The sequence below is a fragment of the Prunus persica genome, chromosome G1, assembly GCF_000346465.2.
Source record: "Prunus persica cultivar Lovell chromosome G1, Prunus_persica_NCBIv2, whole genome shotgun sequence".
In the NCBI taxonomy this organism is placed as follows: Eukaryota; Viridiplantae; Streptophyta; class Magnoliopsida; order Rosales; family Rosaceae; genus Prunus; species Prunus persica.
Genome location: NC_034009.1, coordinates 39,868,719 through 39,888,662, shown reverse-complemented (window position 1 = coordinate 39,888,662; position 19,944 = coordinate 39,868,719). Strand labels below are relative to the sequence as shown.

Below are 19,944 nucleotides of genomic sequence, written 5' to 3'. Positions count from 1 at the left end.
ATTCGGGGCGAGTCCTTTCAATAGGTCTTGATCATTAGTTGAGTTATGTTAATTAGTGGGTTTAAGGAACTAGTTTATTGTTTTAAACTTGGGGAAATTGGGAATATATATATATATATTAAAGAGATAAAGATGGTTTGATTACATTGTGTAAGTACCATCCTGTGATTGTAAGGTCTCACGTGGCGTAGGATTTTCCGGCGTTGAGACGAATCCCATACGTGGCTTTAGTAGTTCCGGCGTATGGGGAGACTATGTGATATGATGATGAGGTCCCACGTGGCGTAGGATTTTTCGGCGTGCGTACAGGCTCCATACGTGGCGTTGGTAATTCCGGACTATGGGGAGAGTGCAGTCATCAATAAAAGTAATAGACCAATAGAAACCATTAGAAGTCACACGAGCAGGTCCCTATACATCCGAATATACTAAATCAAAAGGTTTTGCAGCTTTACTGTCACTTAAAAGAAACACAGTGCGATGACTCTTGGCCAAAATACATGTCTCACACTTAAAACTGGACTCGTCACAAGAGCGGAATAAAGATGGAAACAGACGCTTAAGATAGCCGAACGACGAGTGTCCCAAGCGACGATGCCATAACCAAATTTGTTATTTGTCCTTGACACTACAACTTTGAACAGTATGAATGACACAACCACGAATTGGTGCAGAAGACAATGTCAAATAATATAAGCCCCCTATCCGTTTACTATGCCCAATCGTCTCGCAAGTCTTGAGATCCTGAAAAGAGCAATGTGTAGGATAGAAAGTAGCATAAGCATTAAGTGTATCAAGTAATCGGCCAACAAACAACAAGTTACAATGGATATTGGGAACGAGTAACACACGAGACAAGGACAGAGTAGGAGTGAGAGATTATGCCCTCGCCAGTAATTGGATAGGGCAAGCCATTAGCACTAGTTATGTATGGGTCACGAGTATTACTAGACAACTCATAAAAAAATATAGCATCATAAGTCATATGTGTAACGACCCGGTCCTAAATAAATTGGAAATTATTAATTTATGTAGATAAAAGACCATTATACCCATAGAATATTTTATTGGGTTTAAAGTTGACTTTTTGATCAGGAAGAAATTTGAGAATTTCAGCTCTACCGTTGCGTAGAGCTCGACGAGATGAGTTCATAGATACATAGTGGGCTTGATTTGGAGTTGTAACGAGGAAGTTACGGTCAAAAGAAACTCAGTGGCACAATCGTAATTATTTCAAAATGGAATTTTTATAAAATTCAGATTTTTCTCTATCTATCTATCTATCTCTCTCTCTCCTCCATCGTGAACAGCCCCCCTCCCCTTCGTTTTTACAGCCGCCACCCTTCAAGGCTATTGCAGCCTCCACAGTCAACGACTGGCCTCGAGACCGGTCCCGTTCGAATCACCACCTCTCCCTTGTCTTTTCCCGACTAGTCTTAGCCATCATCGTCAACTGTGCTCGCTGGAATCAGTCGAAAACGAGTCGGTTTTGACAGAACTTCTCATCGCTCAATCTTTCTCCTCCAGCCACCAATTCCGTCGGGTGAGGTATGGTTTGTCATCTATTTTCTGAGCTCTAGCTGTCTATGGGATAGGATTGGATCGATTTGATGTCTAGAAAACCGATTTGAAAACCTAGGTTTTGGCCGGATTTCAAAGTGAAATTTGGGCCAGTTGCCGTCCAAATGGGACCTCCCCGTAGTTGAATGAAGTGATCCTTGCCTCGAGTAGTATTTAGGATAGGAAGGGTGAGCGGTGGTGTAGAGTTTTTCCATCATCGGAATTTACTCTACACACCCATGCGCTGCAGGCGCGTGGACAAAGGTGGTGAAGCTACAGTTTGTCCTAATGAGGTCCTCAAGTTGTCACGAGTGCGTAGGTTTTCGCGGATCTCAATTCGGACGTCGTTTGACTATTGAACAGATTTCGCATATTGTGCGTTATCTGGGTTCAATAGGTTTGAGCCGTTGGATAGTCATAGATTTATTATATGTTAGTTTGGACATCCTCAAGATCGTATAGGATTCGACGGATCGTAAAACGGAGTCCTGGATACTCCGAAAATACCAACCCTAGGGCTAGGTTTATAGTAACCGTCCGATCGTGCGATCGTGAGCGATCCGACCGTCTGATCTGGACCAAACTTGCAAGACGAGTGTCCTAAACCTTGTAGAACCCATAAGAAATTTCGGTAGGTTGGAATCGGAATTTGAAGGTCGTGGGGCCCGTGGGCCCATTTGACCAAGTTTGGGTAGTTTGACCCTTAGTTGACCGTGACTCTTCCGAAGTAGTTTTACCTTCCTAGGAGGATTACAATGACACTAGTGACAGGTCTTGAGCGTTGTTAAGTTATGTTGATTATGTGGGTTTATGATATTAATTTATTGTTTTAAATTGGGGGGGATTATCGGATGCTAGATTGTGGTTGAGGCTTATACAACTTTAGAACTTAATATATATATTTTTATATAAATTTATAAAGGTATAAATAGAGTTTTGAATGTCGGTTTGAAGTGCTATACGCACTACCCTAAGTACCACCCTATGATTGTTAGGTTCCATATGGTGTAGGTTATCCGGCGTGAGGACAGACCTCATACGTGGCGTTGGAATTTCCGGCGTATGGGGAGATGTTATCATTGTTAAGTCACACGTGGCGTAGGTTATCCGGCATGCTGACAGACCCCATATGTAGCGTTGGAATTTCCGGCATATGGGGAGATTATGTGATTGTTAGGTCTCGAGTGGCATAGGATTTTCCAGCGTTGAGACAGACTCCATTCGTGGCGTTGGAATTTCCAGCGTATGGGGAGATTATGTGATTGTTAGGTCTCGCGTGGCATAGGATTTTCCGACATTGAGACAGACCCTATATGTGGCGTTGGAATTTCTGGTGTATGGAGAGATTATGTGATTGTCAAGTCACCCGTGGCGTAGGATTTTCCGACTGGATGACAGACCTCATACGTGGTGTTGGAATTTCTGACGTATAGGGAGATGATATGATGGTTAGGTCACACGTGGCGTAGGATTTTCCGGCGTGATGACAGACCCCATACGTAGAGTTGGAATTTCCGGCGTATGGGAAGATTATGTGATTAACAGAGAGATGAATAAAGGTATTATTGTATGTGTTTGGAAATCAGGATTTAGTAGGAAGAACTACGTGTGGCTTGATCCCTCAATAAGGGTACGTAGGCAGCCTAGGGTAGTGCCTAGGTGCAGCCGCGGTTTAAACTTTACTTGTGTATTATTGAGTATGATGCGGACCTTGAAGTTGGTCCTGCTATTTGAGTGAGAACGAAGTGTGTTTGTGTTAGGAGGTTAAAACCTCGTATGTTGGCTGTTGAGAAAATTAAATGTAGTGGATTGCTTTGACATTCTTAAGTGTGATTGAATTTATTGTTTGCCTTGTTTAAGGTATAAATTGATTTGATAGCGTACTTGGTGGTTTGTTGCCAATTATCGGAAGGCCGAAGGCCGTTTATGTGAATTGCATGTTATTACTTTATGCATGCTGCCAGTTGGGTAATATAAAATGTGTTTTATGCAGGTTAAAATTTTGGGCAATGTTCAATTTACATAGGAGACTCTACCGAAATTTCGGTAGAAAGTCTTATGCCTTTATTCCTTTTGGGGAAAAAGGATATAGTTTTAGAAGTGGGCCCGACATCGGGGTGATGTCAGGAATTTCCACAGAATTCGTCTCGGGTTTCAGGAAATTCGGGGCGAGTCCTGTCAATATGATCATAAGTACCAGTATCAATTATCTAAGTATTGTAGCCAGTAAATGGAATAGAGTCTGAATCACATAAATTTCCAGAAACAGCAACAACAACACCAACAAATGAGTTATCACCTATGATTACATCATAAATTCAACAGATCACGGCAGATTGTACAATGGAACACAATAGAGACACAAATACAGCAGATGCACGAAGACAGGCACGAACACAATAGAGGTATGAACACAACAGAGTACACAGCGGAACACAGCAAAGGCTCAAATACGGCAGATGCACGAAGATAGGAATGACACCAACACGACAACACAACCCACAAACCCAGAGGGGGGGCACACACGGCATAGGTAGAGAAAAAATATGGGGCTAGAATACGGGTTGGCACAACACACAGGTCACTAGAAAAGTTTGCTCTGATACCATGTCAAACAAAGTGGATAGAATATTTTCAGATTATACTTCATTCTCCAAAAGGAGGTATTTATAATACAAGAGTACAAACCCTAGTAGGGTTATACTAGGAAACTAAGATAAAGTCCTAATTACATAATATCAATACAAAAGGAAATAAATAGAATCATAATATATTAGGAAGTAAATCTCCTAATTTTCTAACAATATTGACTTGCATTCAAGCAGTGTGCTCTATTATTTCTGTTATGCCTTCTAAGAACCAGAAGTATTAGTCTCTCCTTAGTTCACCATTTTCTCCCTATTGGTCCTTTTTTTTTCCAGCATGCTATACGAGTACAAGTTGAAGTCTATATATGTACAGTGCTAAAGAGGCAGAAATAAGTAGGGAGTTAATTATACAGGCCTAGGGTGCAACCCAACCAAGCTTATTATACGTACAGTGCTAAGTGATGATCATGCAGATTTGTGTTTTGGAACCCAGACAATACCATCAGTGGAAATGAAATGGCAGATGGGAATTGTTCCGGGCTTAACGTTGAGGATTTGGAAGGACAAATGCTCTGGGTTCCATTCTGATGTGTCTAGATGGCAGATGGTTACTGCTTTAACCTTCTCCCCATCATCGCCTTTCAGGGAGAGAACATATGCTGCTGTTTGTTTTATTGCATGGCAGAAAAACACAGCATAGGGATAGTTCTCCTTATGACACACAACGACTTTGTCACCTGCCAACTTCTTCAGTCCCGGCATTGTTGTATAGTTGTGCATGGACATGGTGGCTCCTCTTTCCAATACCTCCGTCGAGATTGCTTCAACGTTTCTTGTTCCAAGCTTCGAAGTGCTAAAATCAACCATTGATTCTAAAGATGTGGCGCAATATTTTTCCTCTCCCTTAAGGCCTGGAGCTTCACACTCTTGGATTGTTTGCTTAATTGTTTTGGCTTCCACAGATGTTGGCTTCACTGAAAAATGGTTGAAAATTTCTGATAGTTTGTTAGAGGAGAAGGGGATCGATTGAGCACTTTCGCGTGGCAGGAAAGTAGCCGTGTTTGAATTTCTAGGGAATTGGAACTTCATTGTTGCGCCAGGGCGCATGTCCTTCTCGAAGAAGAAAATAGCCAAGTCTTTATAATGGAGTAGTTGATTGTCAGATGGAGGAGGACCTTTTCCATACCGTTCTTGATTGTAACGTCTAATGCCCCCTCCATACCGTTTTTGAACGTAACGTCTAATGCCCAATGGGAAAATTTCAGGTTTGCCCTTTCCATTCCCAACAGCATTCATATATGTGCTCTTTTCTTCATTTGTGGAGTCTGCAAATTATATATCAACGTCATAATGCAAAATAAGTGATCAGCCGATTTGTAATGACAGTAGTTAACTGATAAATATGTGGTCGAACAAATTTTAGTAAAATGGCAGGTAGAAAAGATATCTAAGATTCTAAAGTGCTCAACACAAACCAGGATGCAGAAGTACACTGATAGATCTTGGCATCTGTGTGTTTGGCAGGACGGAGTTCCAGTAAAGTTGAGGTGCTGGTTGAGCAGCATGGTTTCCCACTGCTGCTAGCTGCAACATTAATTCGAACTCTAATTAAAATCAAATCTCACAAAGTGTAATTAATTAGTGGACGTACGACACTTAAGTACATACTAAATAAAATCGGAGAGAATTGTAGGAACACAAAACTTTCGTTTATATAGAGTACAATGAGAGAGAATGGAAATCTTAATCAAATTGCAGAGCTTACACTGAGAATAGCAAAGATGAGTGGGAGATGAAACCCCATTAGGACTGAAATTAACTTGGCAACAGATGTAGCTAGTGGATACGAAACAAGAAATTAAAGAAAGTCGGAGCTGGCTCTTATGGTAACAGTAGCAACTGGCTTCACCATTTTATAGACGAATGATGAGGGGTACCCAGAAGTAACACTCCACCCACTTAAATTCAATTGAGGCAAGTGGCATGATGTGAGGTATCAGACGTAATTGTGAATATACCATTGTGGCATGTGGGAGAAAGGTACCGAAGGTTTTTGAGATAAAACCTCACAGCTGGATGGTCCATAAAATACATGATTAATCATAATGGACCACTTAAATTTGAGAGGGGGTGGAGAGCCCGCTAGGAACAATAATTGGCCTGAGAATGGGTGGATGTGTATTGCAACATGTGTTTTAGGTGCATCGTTCATCGTTCAGGATTGAAGATTTACACAATAGGTTTTCAATTGAGAGGGGTGGAGAGCCCGCTAGGAACAATAATTTTAGGACCATATGTCATGAAAACAAAAAAAAATATGTCCCAATATATTTAGAGGGTACAATTATTGGCATGAGCAATCCTACAATGCATCCTCTAGATATTTTCCCTTTTCATTTTATGCTTTATTAATTTTGCTTGATTTTCCTTGGTTCAGAAAATTCCCAGAAAACAAAAATGATGGAAACTTCCAATTTCCACTAAAATTGAGGACACACACATGATGAATCTGAGCACCGCAAAGAAATTAATTTTAGTAGAAATTGGTAGACATAAGAAGTTTGTAAAGTAGAACACTTTGTAGATTTTTGAAAAAATTATGTGCTTCCGAAATCTTGGGCTTCTATTAAATATATTATTTTGTGCATATTTTTCTTCCTCACGTTGGTGGAACACATTTCCAAGGAAAAAAAGAAGAAGAAGTAAATACCAAATTAAGTCATCAAATACTAACAGAGAAAGTAAAATCGCTTAAGTTCAACAAATCCAAATTCAACGTAACTGATGGAAATTCATCTTTTGTCGAGGTTTGACATTAAAGTTTCAACTTTTTACATTTCACAGAGATAGAGGTAAAGTGATATAGTCTTTTGAGAAGAAGTATAGTCTTTGTGAGAGTAGAGAAATAGGTTTTGTAAATTTATCACATGAGTAATCTGTATTAGTGAGTGGTGGAGAGACTGGAAGAAAAAAATGATAAAAACTTCCAATCTCTAACAATTCTACGTGTTACAAAATTAGTGTTTGCATTTTCTCGATACTAGCATAAACTCTAGTATATGTTAGCATAGGTTGTAAACATGCTTTGAGAGAGCATAGGGGCAGAACTGACATTGGCAGGATTGATGCAGCTTAGCAATCCCCAAAACACAGACTTGTGGCTTGACCCGTGAAAGGCATTTGGTTCAGAGGTAAGTGATGTCATTATCATGCATGTATATTAGGGAATTGTTTTAAAGAACGATTCAATCATGTTTTACTGTTTTTAAAAGTGAATTGAGTGTATTTAGAAGTGTTTTCTTTTTAGGCAATTTTGGCCCAAATCAATTTGATTCTCCTATTACTTTCATGTTTTAACATCCCTTTAATTTTCTAACATGGAAATCATGTTTCAATCATATCACAATATCAAGAAGTCAAGATACGCTTAATAGTTGACTAGGCGTATAAGAATTCATTTGATATTGATATTGATCAAACTCTTCATTTCTTAAATATCTCATTTCCTATTGGTTGGACTACATGTGACCAATCTCTAGAATAGGAAAGATACTTTTGTGATTTTCTGTCAGTGCTATACGCACTACCCTAAGTACCACCTTGTGATTGTTAGGTCCTACGTGGCGTAGGTTATCCAACATGATGACAGACCCCATACGTGGCGTTGAAATTTCCAGCGTATGGAGATATGCTATGATTGTTAGGTCACACGTGGCGTAGGTTATCCAGCGTGCTGACAGACCCCATATGAGGTGTTGAATTTCCGGCATATGGGAAGATTATGTGATTGTTAGGTCCCACGTGGCGTAAGTTATCCGGCATGAGGACAAACCCCATACGTGGCGTTGGAATTTCTGGCATACGGGGAAATGCTATGATTGTTAGGTCCTACGTGGTGTAGGTTATCCGGCGTGCTGACAGACCCCATATGTGGCGTTGGAATTTCTGGCATATGGGGAGATTATGTGATTGTTAGGTCTCGCGTGGCGTAGGATTTTCCGGCGTTGAGACAGACTCCATACGTGGCGTTGGAATTTCTGGCATATGGGGAGATTATGTGATTGTCAGGTCACCCATGGCGTAGGATTTTCCGGCAGGATGACAGACCCCGTACGTGGCGTTATAATTTTCGGCGTATGGGGAGATGATATGATGGTTAGGTCACACGAGGCGTAGGATTTTTCGGCGTGATGACAGACCCCATACGTGGCGTTGGAATTTCCGGCGTGTGGGGAGAGTATGTGATTATCATAGAGATGATTAAAGGTATTGTATGTGTTTGGAAATCGGAATTTAGTAGGAAGAACTACGTGTGGCTTGATCTCTCAGTGAGGGTACATAGGCAGCCTAAGGTTATTAGGTGCAACCGCAGACATAGATGTGATTGTGTTAGGATGTTAAAACCTCGTATGTTGGGTGTTGAGAAAAATTAAATGTAGTGGATTGCTTTGACATTCTTAAGTGTGATTGAATTTATTGTTTGCCTTGTTTAAGGTATGAATTGATTTGATAGCGTGCTTGGTGGTTTGTTGTGGATTATCGGAAGGTCGAAAGGCCGTTTATGTGAATTGCATGTTATTACATTGTGCATGCTGCCAGTTGGGTAATATAAAATGTGTTTTATGCAGGTTGAAATTGTGGGAAATGTTCAATTTACAGGAGAGACTCTGCCGAAATTTCGGCAGAAAGTCCCGGTCTTTAGTAAGTGGGCCCGGCATTGGGGTGTGGTCGGGAATTCCACAAGATTCGTCTCGTGTTTCGAAAAATTCGGGGCGGGTCATGTCATAAGGTGATCAATCAAAGAACTTAAACAAATAGCAACAATTAAAATAGTGATTAAACATTCATCTAAAAGAAACTTGGAATTCATTAAATAGCATTAAAAATCATAACTATCCATGCTCGGGCGTCATCCTTGCCCTAGAGAATGATTTAGTTACTCATGTTCAAAGAAAACATAATTGAAAAACTAGAAAACATAAAATAGAACTTATGGATTATGACGATGCTTGAGAACTTGACGATGGCAGCGGCTCTTTAACTCTCCTTCAAATTCCAGCATGAGAGAACCCTATTTTCTGGTCTTCTTTAAATAAGGAACAAATCCTCTTTTGACTTGGTAACTATGTTTTCCTAGTTTGGCTTCATTGTCTTTGATGAGTTGGCATCCATAATCCTACTAAATAAAGGGTCAGACTTCAGAAAATAACTCCACATCCTTGTAGACACTTCCCAAATGTAATTGACACAAATTAAACTCCAAGGATTGGACTTCAAATGGATTATTTTGCAAAACCCGCAGAACACATTCTGCCCGAACTGTCCGTACTAAAATGGCCACAACTCTCTCCACACACGTCCGAATCATGAACCGCGAAATTCTACAGAAGGCGAACATCCGTATCTTTCCAATGATATAAGGTTCAACATCTGGTTCGCTCTGAGGAAGTACAGTATGTTCTGTAAAGTTGTCCGATCCGCACAACACATTCTGCTCCTAGGATTTCACATTATATTTCAATACCAAAATTGCACCTTTTGCTTGCTTTTCCATCTTTACTCTTCAAACCTAGTAAAACACAAAACTAAGTAAAAATGGACTAAACTCACTCAAGAACCATAGCAAGAATCTAAGAGAAAGATAATAAAAATGTACGAAATAATGGTTATATCATCAACCCATCTATTGTATGAGTTCGCATTTTGTGATGAATGTTTTCTAATTCTTTGTCGGAGCATCTTGAAATGTCAATTATGATTGAAACATTTGTTGATTATGTTGTCTAGAATCATCACCATCCTCGTCACTTACAATCAGAACAACACATAATGAGGAGGAAGAAAGTGGAAGAAAGCAGCAATGAAGCTTCTTTTGACATAGAAAACCAAGCAACTTCCATGGAAAATCAGTTGACAAACTTGCGTGCCCTGTCCCCTGCCTGTTGTATCTAAAGGGTGCCTGAGCGACTACGGAACGTAAAACAAAAGGCCTACACACCACAAGTAGTCTCAATAGGCCCACTTCACCATGGCAGCAAAAACCTAGAAGCCATGGAAGATCACAAACTCAGGTACCTAAAGTGTTTTCTTGATTGGACTAATGTAAAATTGAAGGATTATTTCGAGAAAATAAAGGAGAGAGAAGTTGAACTCCGTCATTATTATGAAGACACTAAGAAGTTTAACATTGCTGCTTTTGTGAATATCATTCGAGTTGATGCCGCCTTTGTCATTGAGCTATTGTTGAGGAATAAATCCGAAGAAAAATTTCAGGAAGAAAAATTGCAGGATGATAATGCTTGGATATTTAAAAAACCATGGGTGCTACAAAATATATTGCCTGACATGCTTATGCTTGGAAATCAGCTGCCATTTTTCATTCTCGAGGATCTTTACAATCTCACAGGTGCTCAGACTGGGGAGCCTTCAATAATTGAACTCTCTTACAGGTTCTTCCAACAGGCACTGCGTTTAGAAAACTTGGAGAACTCACCAGCCTTCCGTAAGTCTTTTATGCCTCCTGATCCTAAAAAACCTTTACATTTTGTTGATTTTATTAGAACTTTACATCTGCCAGATCCGACCCTAAAAGAAAATGTAGGGCTCCAAAGGACACCCAGCATGACAAAACTACACCAGGCCGGATCAAGCAAGAACTTATTCGATATACAGTTCAAGAAAAACACCTTGGAAATTCCAAAAATTGAAATACATAATTACACAGAGCTTACACTTAGAAATCTCATTGCCTTTGAACAATGCCATTGCGTGGATAAATACATAAGCTATTATGTTTTCATCCTGGATAAATTTGTAAACACTCCAAAGGATGTAGAGTTGCTTGTTGAGAATAGAATTGTTGTAAACATGCAAGGTGACAACAATAAGGTTTCCATTATGATTAACAAGCTTTGCAGTAAAGTTGCTCTGAACCACGGAAACTACTATTTTGGTGATCTTGCTGGCAAACTAAACGAGTTACTGAGAGAAGACCACGAACATATGGAAGGCAAATTTGAGACAAAAGTATTTCAACACACCTTGGGCAGCTATTTCTCTCTTTGCAGCTATTATTCTTCTGATACTCACTGTCATACAAATAGTGTGCGCTATTATCTCTGTTATTGATCAACTATTAGCAGTAAGTCTCTCCGTAGCCATTTTCTCCCTATCTTGTTTTTTGTTTTTCGTGTTTTGTTTTGTTTTCAAGTATGTAAAGAGTGGATCAGGGCTAGATTCATGTTGGTGTGTGTTGTAGAAGAAGTTTGTAACTCTGTTGCTAATAAGTGCTGTACTATTAATATTATTATTATTTTCCCTTCTAAAGCGAAATTTAGTGAGAAACTCAAAAGAAACAAGCAGCTTTCAAAAACACCCAAAGTATTTTCAAAATGGCACGAAAGCCCCTTGTCTTAAATATCTAAGACATGCAAGTCCTAGGTCTCTCTCCTCCACAAAGGACGAAAGCAACAAGTGAAGTCCTTGTCCTTCTTCAAGCAGCAGTGCAGTAACAGTAGCAGCAACACAGTAACAGTGTCAGCAGCAGCAACAACAGTGCAGCATCCCATATTTTAAAGCCTTGTCTGTTTATACATGTATCTGAAATAGAAATGTGAATTCGTTGGATTGTGTAGTGTAGAAGTATCGTCATCCTCATTTCACGTGAAAAGATCATCCCAACAACAGTAGCTTGCATCTGTCCAAAACTATCAAAGTGTTGTAAAAGTTTGAAGGTGGAGCCCACAGAGGAAGTTTCATTGCATCTTCCAGGAACTTTCCCTTCCCTGTATTTATCAATTCAGGAAGTTTCCTTGCATCTTCCAGGAACCTTCCCTTCCCTGTATTTTGCCTAAACATTAGCCTATAAATAGGCATACCAATTGTAAAGGGGAGTGTGACCAACGGAGAAAAGAAAGAAAGGGGAGAAGAGAAAAAGAAGAGAGAAGAAGAAGAGAAAAGAAGAAAGAAAAGAAGAGAAAAAGAAGAAAGAAAAGAGAGAAGAAGAAAGAGAGAGAAAATTCAGTGAGCCTCACATATTGTAAACTCTAAAGTTGTAGCCCTATTATTTCATATAGTGAAAAAGTTACTGCTGTTGCTCTCCGAGGACGTAGGCATAGCCGAACCTCGTTAAATGTTGTGTCTCATCTACTTTTCGTGCAGCTCAATATTCGTACATATTCCAGGTTATTTTTATAACACGTTATCAGCACGAGAAGCTCTCAGGTATAATTTTTATGCTGCACTATTATCTATACTACTAACCACTAACAAAAATGGACCCTTGGTAATACTAAACATATTATCAGTAGGAGACCGTTACTAATACTAACTTTTTCTTATTTTATTCGGTGGTGGTTTTAACCCCACATTTATTTACTGTATGGTGTAGGTTTATTACCCATACATGCACCTTTACTTTATCGCAAATTTATTTTACCGCATATTTATTTTATTTACTGTATGGTGTAGGTTTATTACCCATACAACAGTATTTATTTAAAAGGGTGGTGCGGGTTTATCGTCCACGCCATTGCTTTTATTTAAATGTATGGAGCAGAATTAGTGCTCATACAAGCACAATTTACTTTACCGCACATTTAATTTTATTTAAAGTATGGTGCGGGATTAACGTCCATACAGCAAGCAATTTAATTTATGAATTTAATTTACCGCACATTTACATTTATTTAAAAGGGTGGTGCGGGTTTATCGTCCACGCCTTTACTTTTATTTAAATGTATGGAGCAGAATTAATGCCCATACAAGCACCTTAACTTTATGAATTTAATTTACCGCACATTTACATTTATTTAAAGTGTGGTGCGGGTTTATCGTCCATACCAGTAATTTATTTATCAGCAATTTATTTTATGGATTAATTGTGCTGTATGATTAGTTTTTCCAGTATGCAGATCAGGACCAGAAGTTCCTTGATCCTCATCATACAATTACATCAGGACTTGAAGATCCTTGATGATGATATTAAAATGAGAGCTGGCAGTCTCACCGGTACTGTATTTGTAAACATGTGATTGGACTTAAAGGTTCTTAATCCCTGACATGTAAATAAGGACCTAGAGTTCCTTAATGATGTAACAGTACCGTATTGGTTCATAGTGCCGTACACATTGATGATAACTGTACTGGCAGATGAATAGATACGTATTCATGACTTGATGAATAGTACTATTCACATGAATAGTGATGTATGCATAAATATTAACCATTTTGGGTAAACCGTCACTATATACAAAAGGGAACCTGCAGTTCCTTAAACTCATGGATGAGCAATTAAATGAGATGCCAGAAGTTCCTCAAAATATGGACAGTTATGTAAGGGCTTGAAGTCCCGAAATATGTACAGAAAATTGTAAAAATGTCCATACCATGAGAATATGTGGCTTTGGCCTGAAGTTCCAAATTTAACAGTGTTGAGAACCTGAAGTTCCAACAATTAAATGGACAACCCTTGAGGTATTATTGCAAATTGTGGTATGCCACATATTTCTTTGGCATAAGAAGATGATGAATTTAATAAAGTTCGATTTTGTTATAATCGACACCTCAAGGAAGAAATATATTTTGTGAATTCCGGTTGTTAAGAATACACCGCGAAATGCATAATATTAATATAAACCTCAAATAATGAATTGAGGCTCCCCACATATTTTGTTATATTTGGGCCGGAAGCCCATGGATCCAAATATATGAGAGATCCTGAACTTGAAGTTGTGGGTATATAGTAGTTAATGCTCTTCACTACTATATTGCGATATTATCATGGCTTTTACTCAATTCATATTTCATGTCCATTTGAAAAGGGCAAATAAATTCTGAGTTTGTGCCCAGGCCAAAAGTTCCGGGCTACCATGCGATAAAATATGAAATTTGGGAGAGACAATGTGGTTATTTGAACCTATAAGGCACAAGGTTCCAAATCGTCATTTTGAAAAGACGTAAAAACCACAGGTGCAAGTTTAAGAATATGCGCAATTATTATAACAGAAAAGGGGCATACAACAGATAGATTTTTTCCTGCAATGAAGGTGCAGGCCCTGTAAAATCTATAAAAATTACATTATGTCCTGGAAGCCTCTGAAGGAAGATGACGGCGCCTCTTAAGCTTAGCCATGAGCTTCTCATAGTCTCCCAAAATTCTTTCATTCGAGACCTGCAGCATGTCTAGCCTTCTCAATGTATCAACAGAGTACGAACTCACCAGTTTCAACAAGGCATTATTCTCTCCTTTAAGTTTCTCAACCTCCTGTTGAGACTCATGAAGCATTCTTTGGAGAGACGAATTTTCAGTTGTTAAATTCTCAACTTCGTTTGCTCTGGCACGCAAACGATCAGCCATGTTAGAAACAGAAACAGCACTCTGAATGCTAAAAGCCATTGATTCATCAATAGCCTCTTCCTCTGATCTCCCTGTCAACAACATTTCATCCATTGGAGTAATGAAATTCCTAGCTACTATGACAGCAGTAGCATCATTCATCATCACAGAATCATTAACTGTGAGATGACGATTTTTGGATACAAAGGATGGACGCCAAACTTGGGCGTCACTGGTTGTTGTGGGAGCATCATTTAAATTGAAATAATTTGGGCAGGAAGAAGAGGAAGCCATTTTTTTAAGAAGGTTTCGAAGAAAGTCTTAGAAAAACTAAAGGTTCGGAAAATGAAGGAAGTTGAGTTGAAACGCAGTTTGCAAAGGCAATATCTATAGACGAAAATGTGGCAACTTTTCAGGACCCCAATGTCTTCTCGAATCCCCATATTATCTTTTTCTTTCCCAGAGTCCAAAACTTCACGTGGCCTCTAATAATGCATGTCGGCACTTTCGGCGTTTTTCAAAGTATTATTTTCAAAGCCGATCTTGCTTTACGGATTTCACGGAGCTACTTTTTCAAAAGTATCCCGAGAATCTCGCAATTTTCCTATGGTTAATTTGAAATTTACCGGTTCTACCTATTCATTGTATTTGTGTATAAATGTGTTACTAAACGAAATTTTCCTTTGCAGAAGACATCCAGTTTACTCCATACTTAGTGATGAGATATCTACTTATTTTTCTTATCAGTGAGCACTCAATATGCCTGAGAAGCAAGACTATCTCTGATCATCCATTCAGGAAGCAAGACTATCCCTGATCACGTTTCCACTACATCAGGAAACTGTGAAGGCGATCTTATGGTCTAATCTCCGGGAGTCCTTCTAGACTAGGAGATATGAGAGCTTATTGTCTGCTCCCACCAGCTTCCTTCCCTGATTGCTTACCTTCTCTTGCAATCAATATCACATTATTTTTGCATTTTTTCTCTTTTTATAACTCTCTGTTCATAAGAGATTTTATTTCTTTAGAATGAACATATGAAGAATGAATCCATGAAGTAATCCTAACTATGAGGGTTATTTGTTTTGACAGAGGCAAAAGAGTTGTGATTTTTGCTCTTGCAGGATATAACTAGATCATCAAGCGCTACATTATATTTACTGGGCTGATATGAGCTTGAATGATACTTGAGAAAAGTTTCTCCCACCTAAGGATGTAAGCAATACTTGTGTTATTTTATGCTTATATACCTATTTGATATTTTATCTTGAAAGGTAACCAAATTGGGAGATAAGTCTGTTCCAAAAGAATGGCTTGTATGTATCCATGAATTATTAATGCAAATTTTACAGATTGTAAGATGGATACATTGATAATACACTGCACAGATTAAAGTCCCATAAGAACAGAATATGGGTATAGCAGTGATCAATATGGGTGCACGCCTGTTGCGTAGCAAATGATATGAATTGAAGTCCCGAAAGGACAATCCTTTGACATGTCAATATTGATATTATGCACGCCTAATGCGTAGCAAATTATATGGGTTAAAGTCCCATAATATGGGTTAAAGTCCCAGAAATTAATTGACATGTATGTATTAATCTGTGGCATGCCTGCAGCATGACAGATATATGGGTTCTCAATGTTCCAACTCTCTAAATGGAGATTATCCACGCCCTACTACTAAATAACGCTCCGATGGAGGTTATAATCCACATTCTCACATAATAAAAGCCCCCTGAAGTGGCTTGGGTACCAAAAAGCAAAGAAATGCTTATAATTGATGCATGTGCATGCACATGAGAATGGTGGGATCATGAATTGATGAATGACAATTTTTGGTTTTGGAGTAGCTACTCAAATCATCAATGGGCTGTGTTGATTGGAACCACGTTCAATTATTAAATGTCGACAATATCACTGGCCAAAATGGAACGAGGTAATTCCATTATAAATGAGAATGAACGTGAAAGAACAAACCCACAATACGAACCCCAAAATTTGTTAATACTGAAAGTTATACTTGGGTGTTCGGAATAAAAGGGAATATACCTACTTTGTATGACACACTGTTTCTGGCAGAAACAAGGAATGTTGGGTTTTCTCCATATTTACAGATTCAATTGTGCCCCCCCTTATTACACAATTACGGAGACCAACATATTATCTTTAAGGGTTATTGAATGCACGGAGCATATCGCCAGAAGCGATTTCCTAAAGATGTATAAATAGCTGGGTAAAAGCTATATAATGTGTCATAAAGCTTAATCCCTTTTAGACAAAATCCGTTGAGAGGATTGATATTGCATAAAGCAAGTCCTTAAAGGACATGTGCTTGAAGCACAAAATTTGTACTCAATATTAATATGCATAAATTACCTCAGTGAGTACATTGATTATAATGTGATTGCAACACATTAAAGTTTCTGCAGAATTCATGAAATATTTGTCTCGATCGAGCATTATGCCAACGAGATTCTTGCTTATACTAAGAAAGTATTAAAGTATTTTTATGAGGATTATCCGTTGGACACTTTAATGATTTTCCGGAAGTATATTGGACCGGACATCATATTTTCCAGATAGGGCTCAACTCCATCACCATCATTTTGGGATGATGTGAGGTATATTTGATGCTATCTAAGCATAACACCATATACGGGCATATTTTTTTAGTGAACTTATAAATAGCCCAAGTGTTCTAAGATATGCGGACTCAGGAAATCTCTATGGTCGCTTACTGGAAAAAGCTAGTCATGAAGTTTTCAGGGGGAGATATTCATCAGGGGGAGCATGGTATTAATAAAGACCTTCATACACTATTGACTCACAGCAGCAGTGTCAACTATGATATTCAGACAGATGATCAACAGTATGGCTTAAAGATATTTTGCCAAGCATCAGGAGGAGCGTGCTGTCAATACAGACCCTTACACACTGTACTCTTTTTCCTTCGTCCAGGTTTTTATCCCACTAGATTTTTCCTGGCAAGGTTTTAACGAGGCAGTGTCGCACGCGCGTCAATATACACAGAATTTTATGTTACACGTGATTATGTACTCTTTTTCCCTTCGACCAGTTTTTGTCCCACTGGGTTTTTACTGGCAAGGTTTTTAACGAGGCATATTTCATATCATTTGTGGTCTCCAAGGGGGAGTGTTGTAAAAGTTTGAAGGTGGAGCCCACAGAGGAAGTTTCCTTGCATCTTCCAGGAACTTTCCCTTCCCTGTATTTATCAATTCAGGAAGTTTCCTTGCATCTTCCAGGAACTTTCCTTCCCTGTATTTATCTGTAAGATCCCACATCAAACCAACGGAGAGGGGGGTGATGTGCCTTATATGGCACACCCGCATCCATCTAGCACGAGGCCTTTTGGGAGCTCACTGGCTTCGGAGTTGTAAGAACTCCGAAGTTAAGCGAGTGGGAGGCTGGAGCAATCCCAGGATGGGTGACCACCCTGGGAAGTTGCTTCGTGAGCTCCCAGAAACAAAACCGTGCGGGCAGTGAGAGGAGGGCCCAAAGCGGACAATATCGTGCTACGGCGGAGTCGGTCCGGGGTGTGACAATTTGGTATCAGAGCCACTCTGCCGTGTGGTGCGAGTGTGCCGACGAGGACGTCGGACCCTTAAGGGGGGTGGATTGTAAGATCCCACATCAAACCAACGGAGAGGGGGGTGATGTGCCTTATATGGCACACCCGCATCCATCTAGCACGAGGCCTTTTGGGAGCTCATTGGCTTCGGAGTTGTAAGAACTCCGAAGTTAAGCGAGTGGGAGGCTGGAGCAATCCCAGGATGGGTGACCACCCTGGGAAGTTGCTTCGTGAGCTCCCAGAAACAAAACCGTGCGGGCAGTGAGAGGAGGGCCCAAAGCGGACAATATCGTGCTACGGCGGAGTCGGTCCGGGGTGTGACATTATCAATTCAGGAAGTTTCCTTGCATCTTCCAGGAACCTTCCCTTCCCTGTATTTTGCCTAAACATTAGCCTATAAATAGGCATACCAATTGTAAAGGGGAGTGTGACCAACGGAGAAAAGAAAGAAAGGGGAGAAGAGAAAAAGAAGAAAGAAAAGAGAGAAGAAGAAAGAGAGAGAAAATTCAGTGAGCCTCACATATTGTAAACTCTAAAGTTGTAGCCCTATTATTTCATATAGTGAAAAAGTTACTGCTGTTGCTCTCCGAGGACGTAGGCATAGCCGAACCTCGTTAAATGCTGTGTTTCATCTACTTTTCGTGCAGCTCAATATTCGTACATATTCCAGGTTATTTTTATAACACAAAGCAAGTTTTCTTAGCTCCATACGGCAAGCATCAAACAACAGTCCTTTGGCATCATTGAAAATCAGGAAAAGGATTCCTTAGGCAATCCCAAAATGAATAGGGGCATTATTGTCCAAACACTTTAATTTTGTCCTTCTGTATAGATACTGTACCCATTTTGGGTTTATTTATAGGGAAATAGCCCTAAAAGCCACCAATTTTATAATTTTTTGTCAAAATACCACCCTTCCCCAAAAATTTTAAAACTACCACCTATAAATACATCTTTATTGTAAATTAATTGCACCCATATCACTTTTTCAGAAATTGGGTTCTCCCTCAACTCTCTTGGCTCTGTCTCTCTCTTTAGCCTAGCTCTCTCTCTCTCTCTCCGACATAGTCATCTTCCTCCCTCAGCCATCCAAGCTTAACTCCACAGTTCACATCCACGAGGTACTGTTCACGTTCCTTTTCTTAGAAATTTGGGGTTTTTGTGAATTTGGTTTATGGTGTATGGATTTGTATGAAATTGGTTTAGGGGTTTCTTCCAAATTGGTTTGATAGGAAGGTGATGTTGTTTTTGCTGTCGCTGACAGACTATTTTTCCTGGGTTGTGGTTGGTGGGTGTTACTGCGAATGCTTACAAGGTTGCTGATTCTCCTTCTAAGGTCTCTCTTTCTCTCTATTTCTTCAAATTCTAAGGTTTTTTTTTTTTTTTTTTGGGTTACTTTTTTTTGATTTCTTTTGCTAATTGTAATTGGGCCTTTGTTGCAGAGGTGGATTTGTTTTGTGCCCAAAAGATTGTGACTTTGTTGAAAGTTCGTAAATGGAAAAGGCAGCTGCCCCCTGCGGCTTGGAACGCTCAATTCGGAGGTATTATGCCTTGAATTTTTACAAAAGAAGAATTGGAACTACCCTATAGAAGGCAAAACAAAAATATATAAGAGGAAAAAAGGAGAAAATTTATCTAATTTCCCTTTTTTTAGTTGTATTTTTTTTTTCTCGGTCTTTTTTTTGGGAGGGGGGGTGGTGTTCAGGATGCAGGGTCGATCTAGTTGGTTTACATTGATGTAGTTCCAATATGTAAAGATGGAGTTTATATATATATATATGTACATGATATAGAGTCAATTTCAGACCTTGTTAATGGTATTAGCCTGTTAGGCTTGTGGGAGATTCATTTTGTTTCTTCATATC

The 19,944-nt window shown here is 39.3% G+C and overlaps 1 protein-coding gene and 1 pseudogene across 1 annotated transcript; one reads left to right on the top strand and one right to left on the bottom strand.

The window, feature by feature from the left end:
* Positions 4,530-6,031, bottom strand: LOC18792547 (BURP domain-containing protein 5). The gene is made up of 3 exons (XM_007227206.2): positions 5,914-6,031; positions 5,624-5,732; positions 4,530-5,473 (listed from the first exon to the last, which is right to left on the bottom strand). Exons 1-3 carry the CDS (start codon positions 5,950-5,952, stop codon positions 4,614-4,616), a joined length of 1,008 nt encoding a protein of 335 aa, XP_007227268.1. The 5' UTR covers positions 5,953-6,031; the 3' UTR covers positions 4,530-4,613.
* On the top strand, positions 9,940-11,549 carry LOC18792560 (annotated as a pseudogene).

Excerpts from the sequence above, each read along its gene's own strand:
- LOC18792547 (XM_007227206.2), bottom strand. The coding sequence starts at position 5,952 with ATGGGGTTTCATCTCCCACTCATCTTTGCTATTCTCAGT. Across the intron at positions 5,733-5,913 it reads TCATCTTTGCTATTCTCAGT|CTAGCAGCAGTGGGAAACCA; the intron begins GTAAGCTCTGCA and ends TTAATGTTGCAG. Across the intron at positions 5,474-5,623 it reads CAGTGTACTTCTGCATCCTG|ACTCCACAAATGAAGAAAAG; the intron begins GTTTGTGTTGAG and ends TATAATTTGCAG.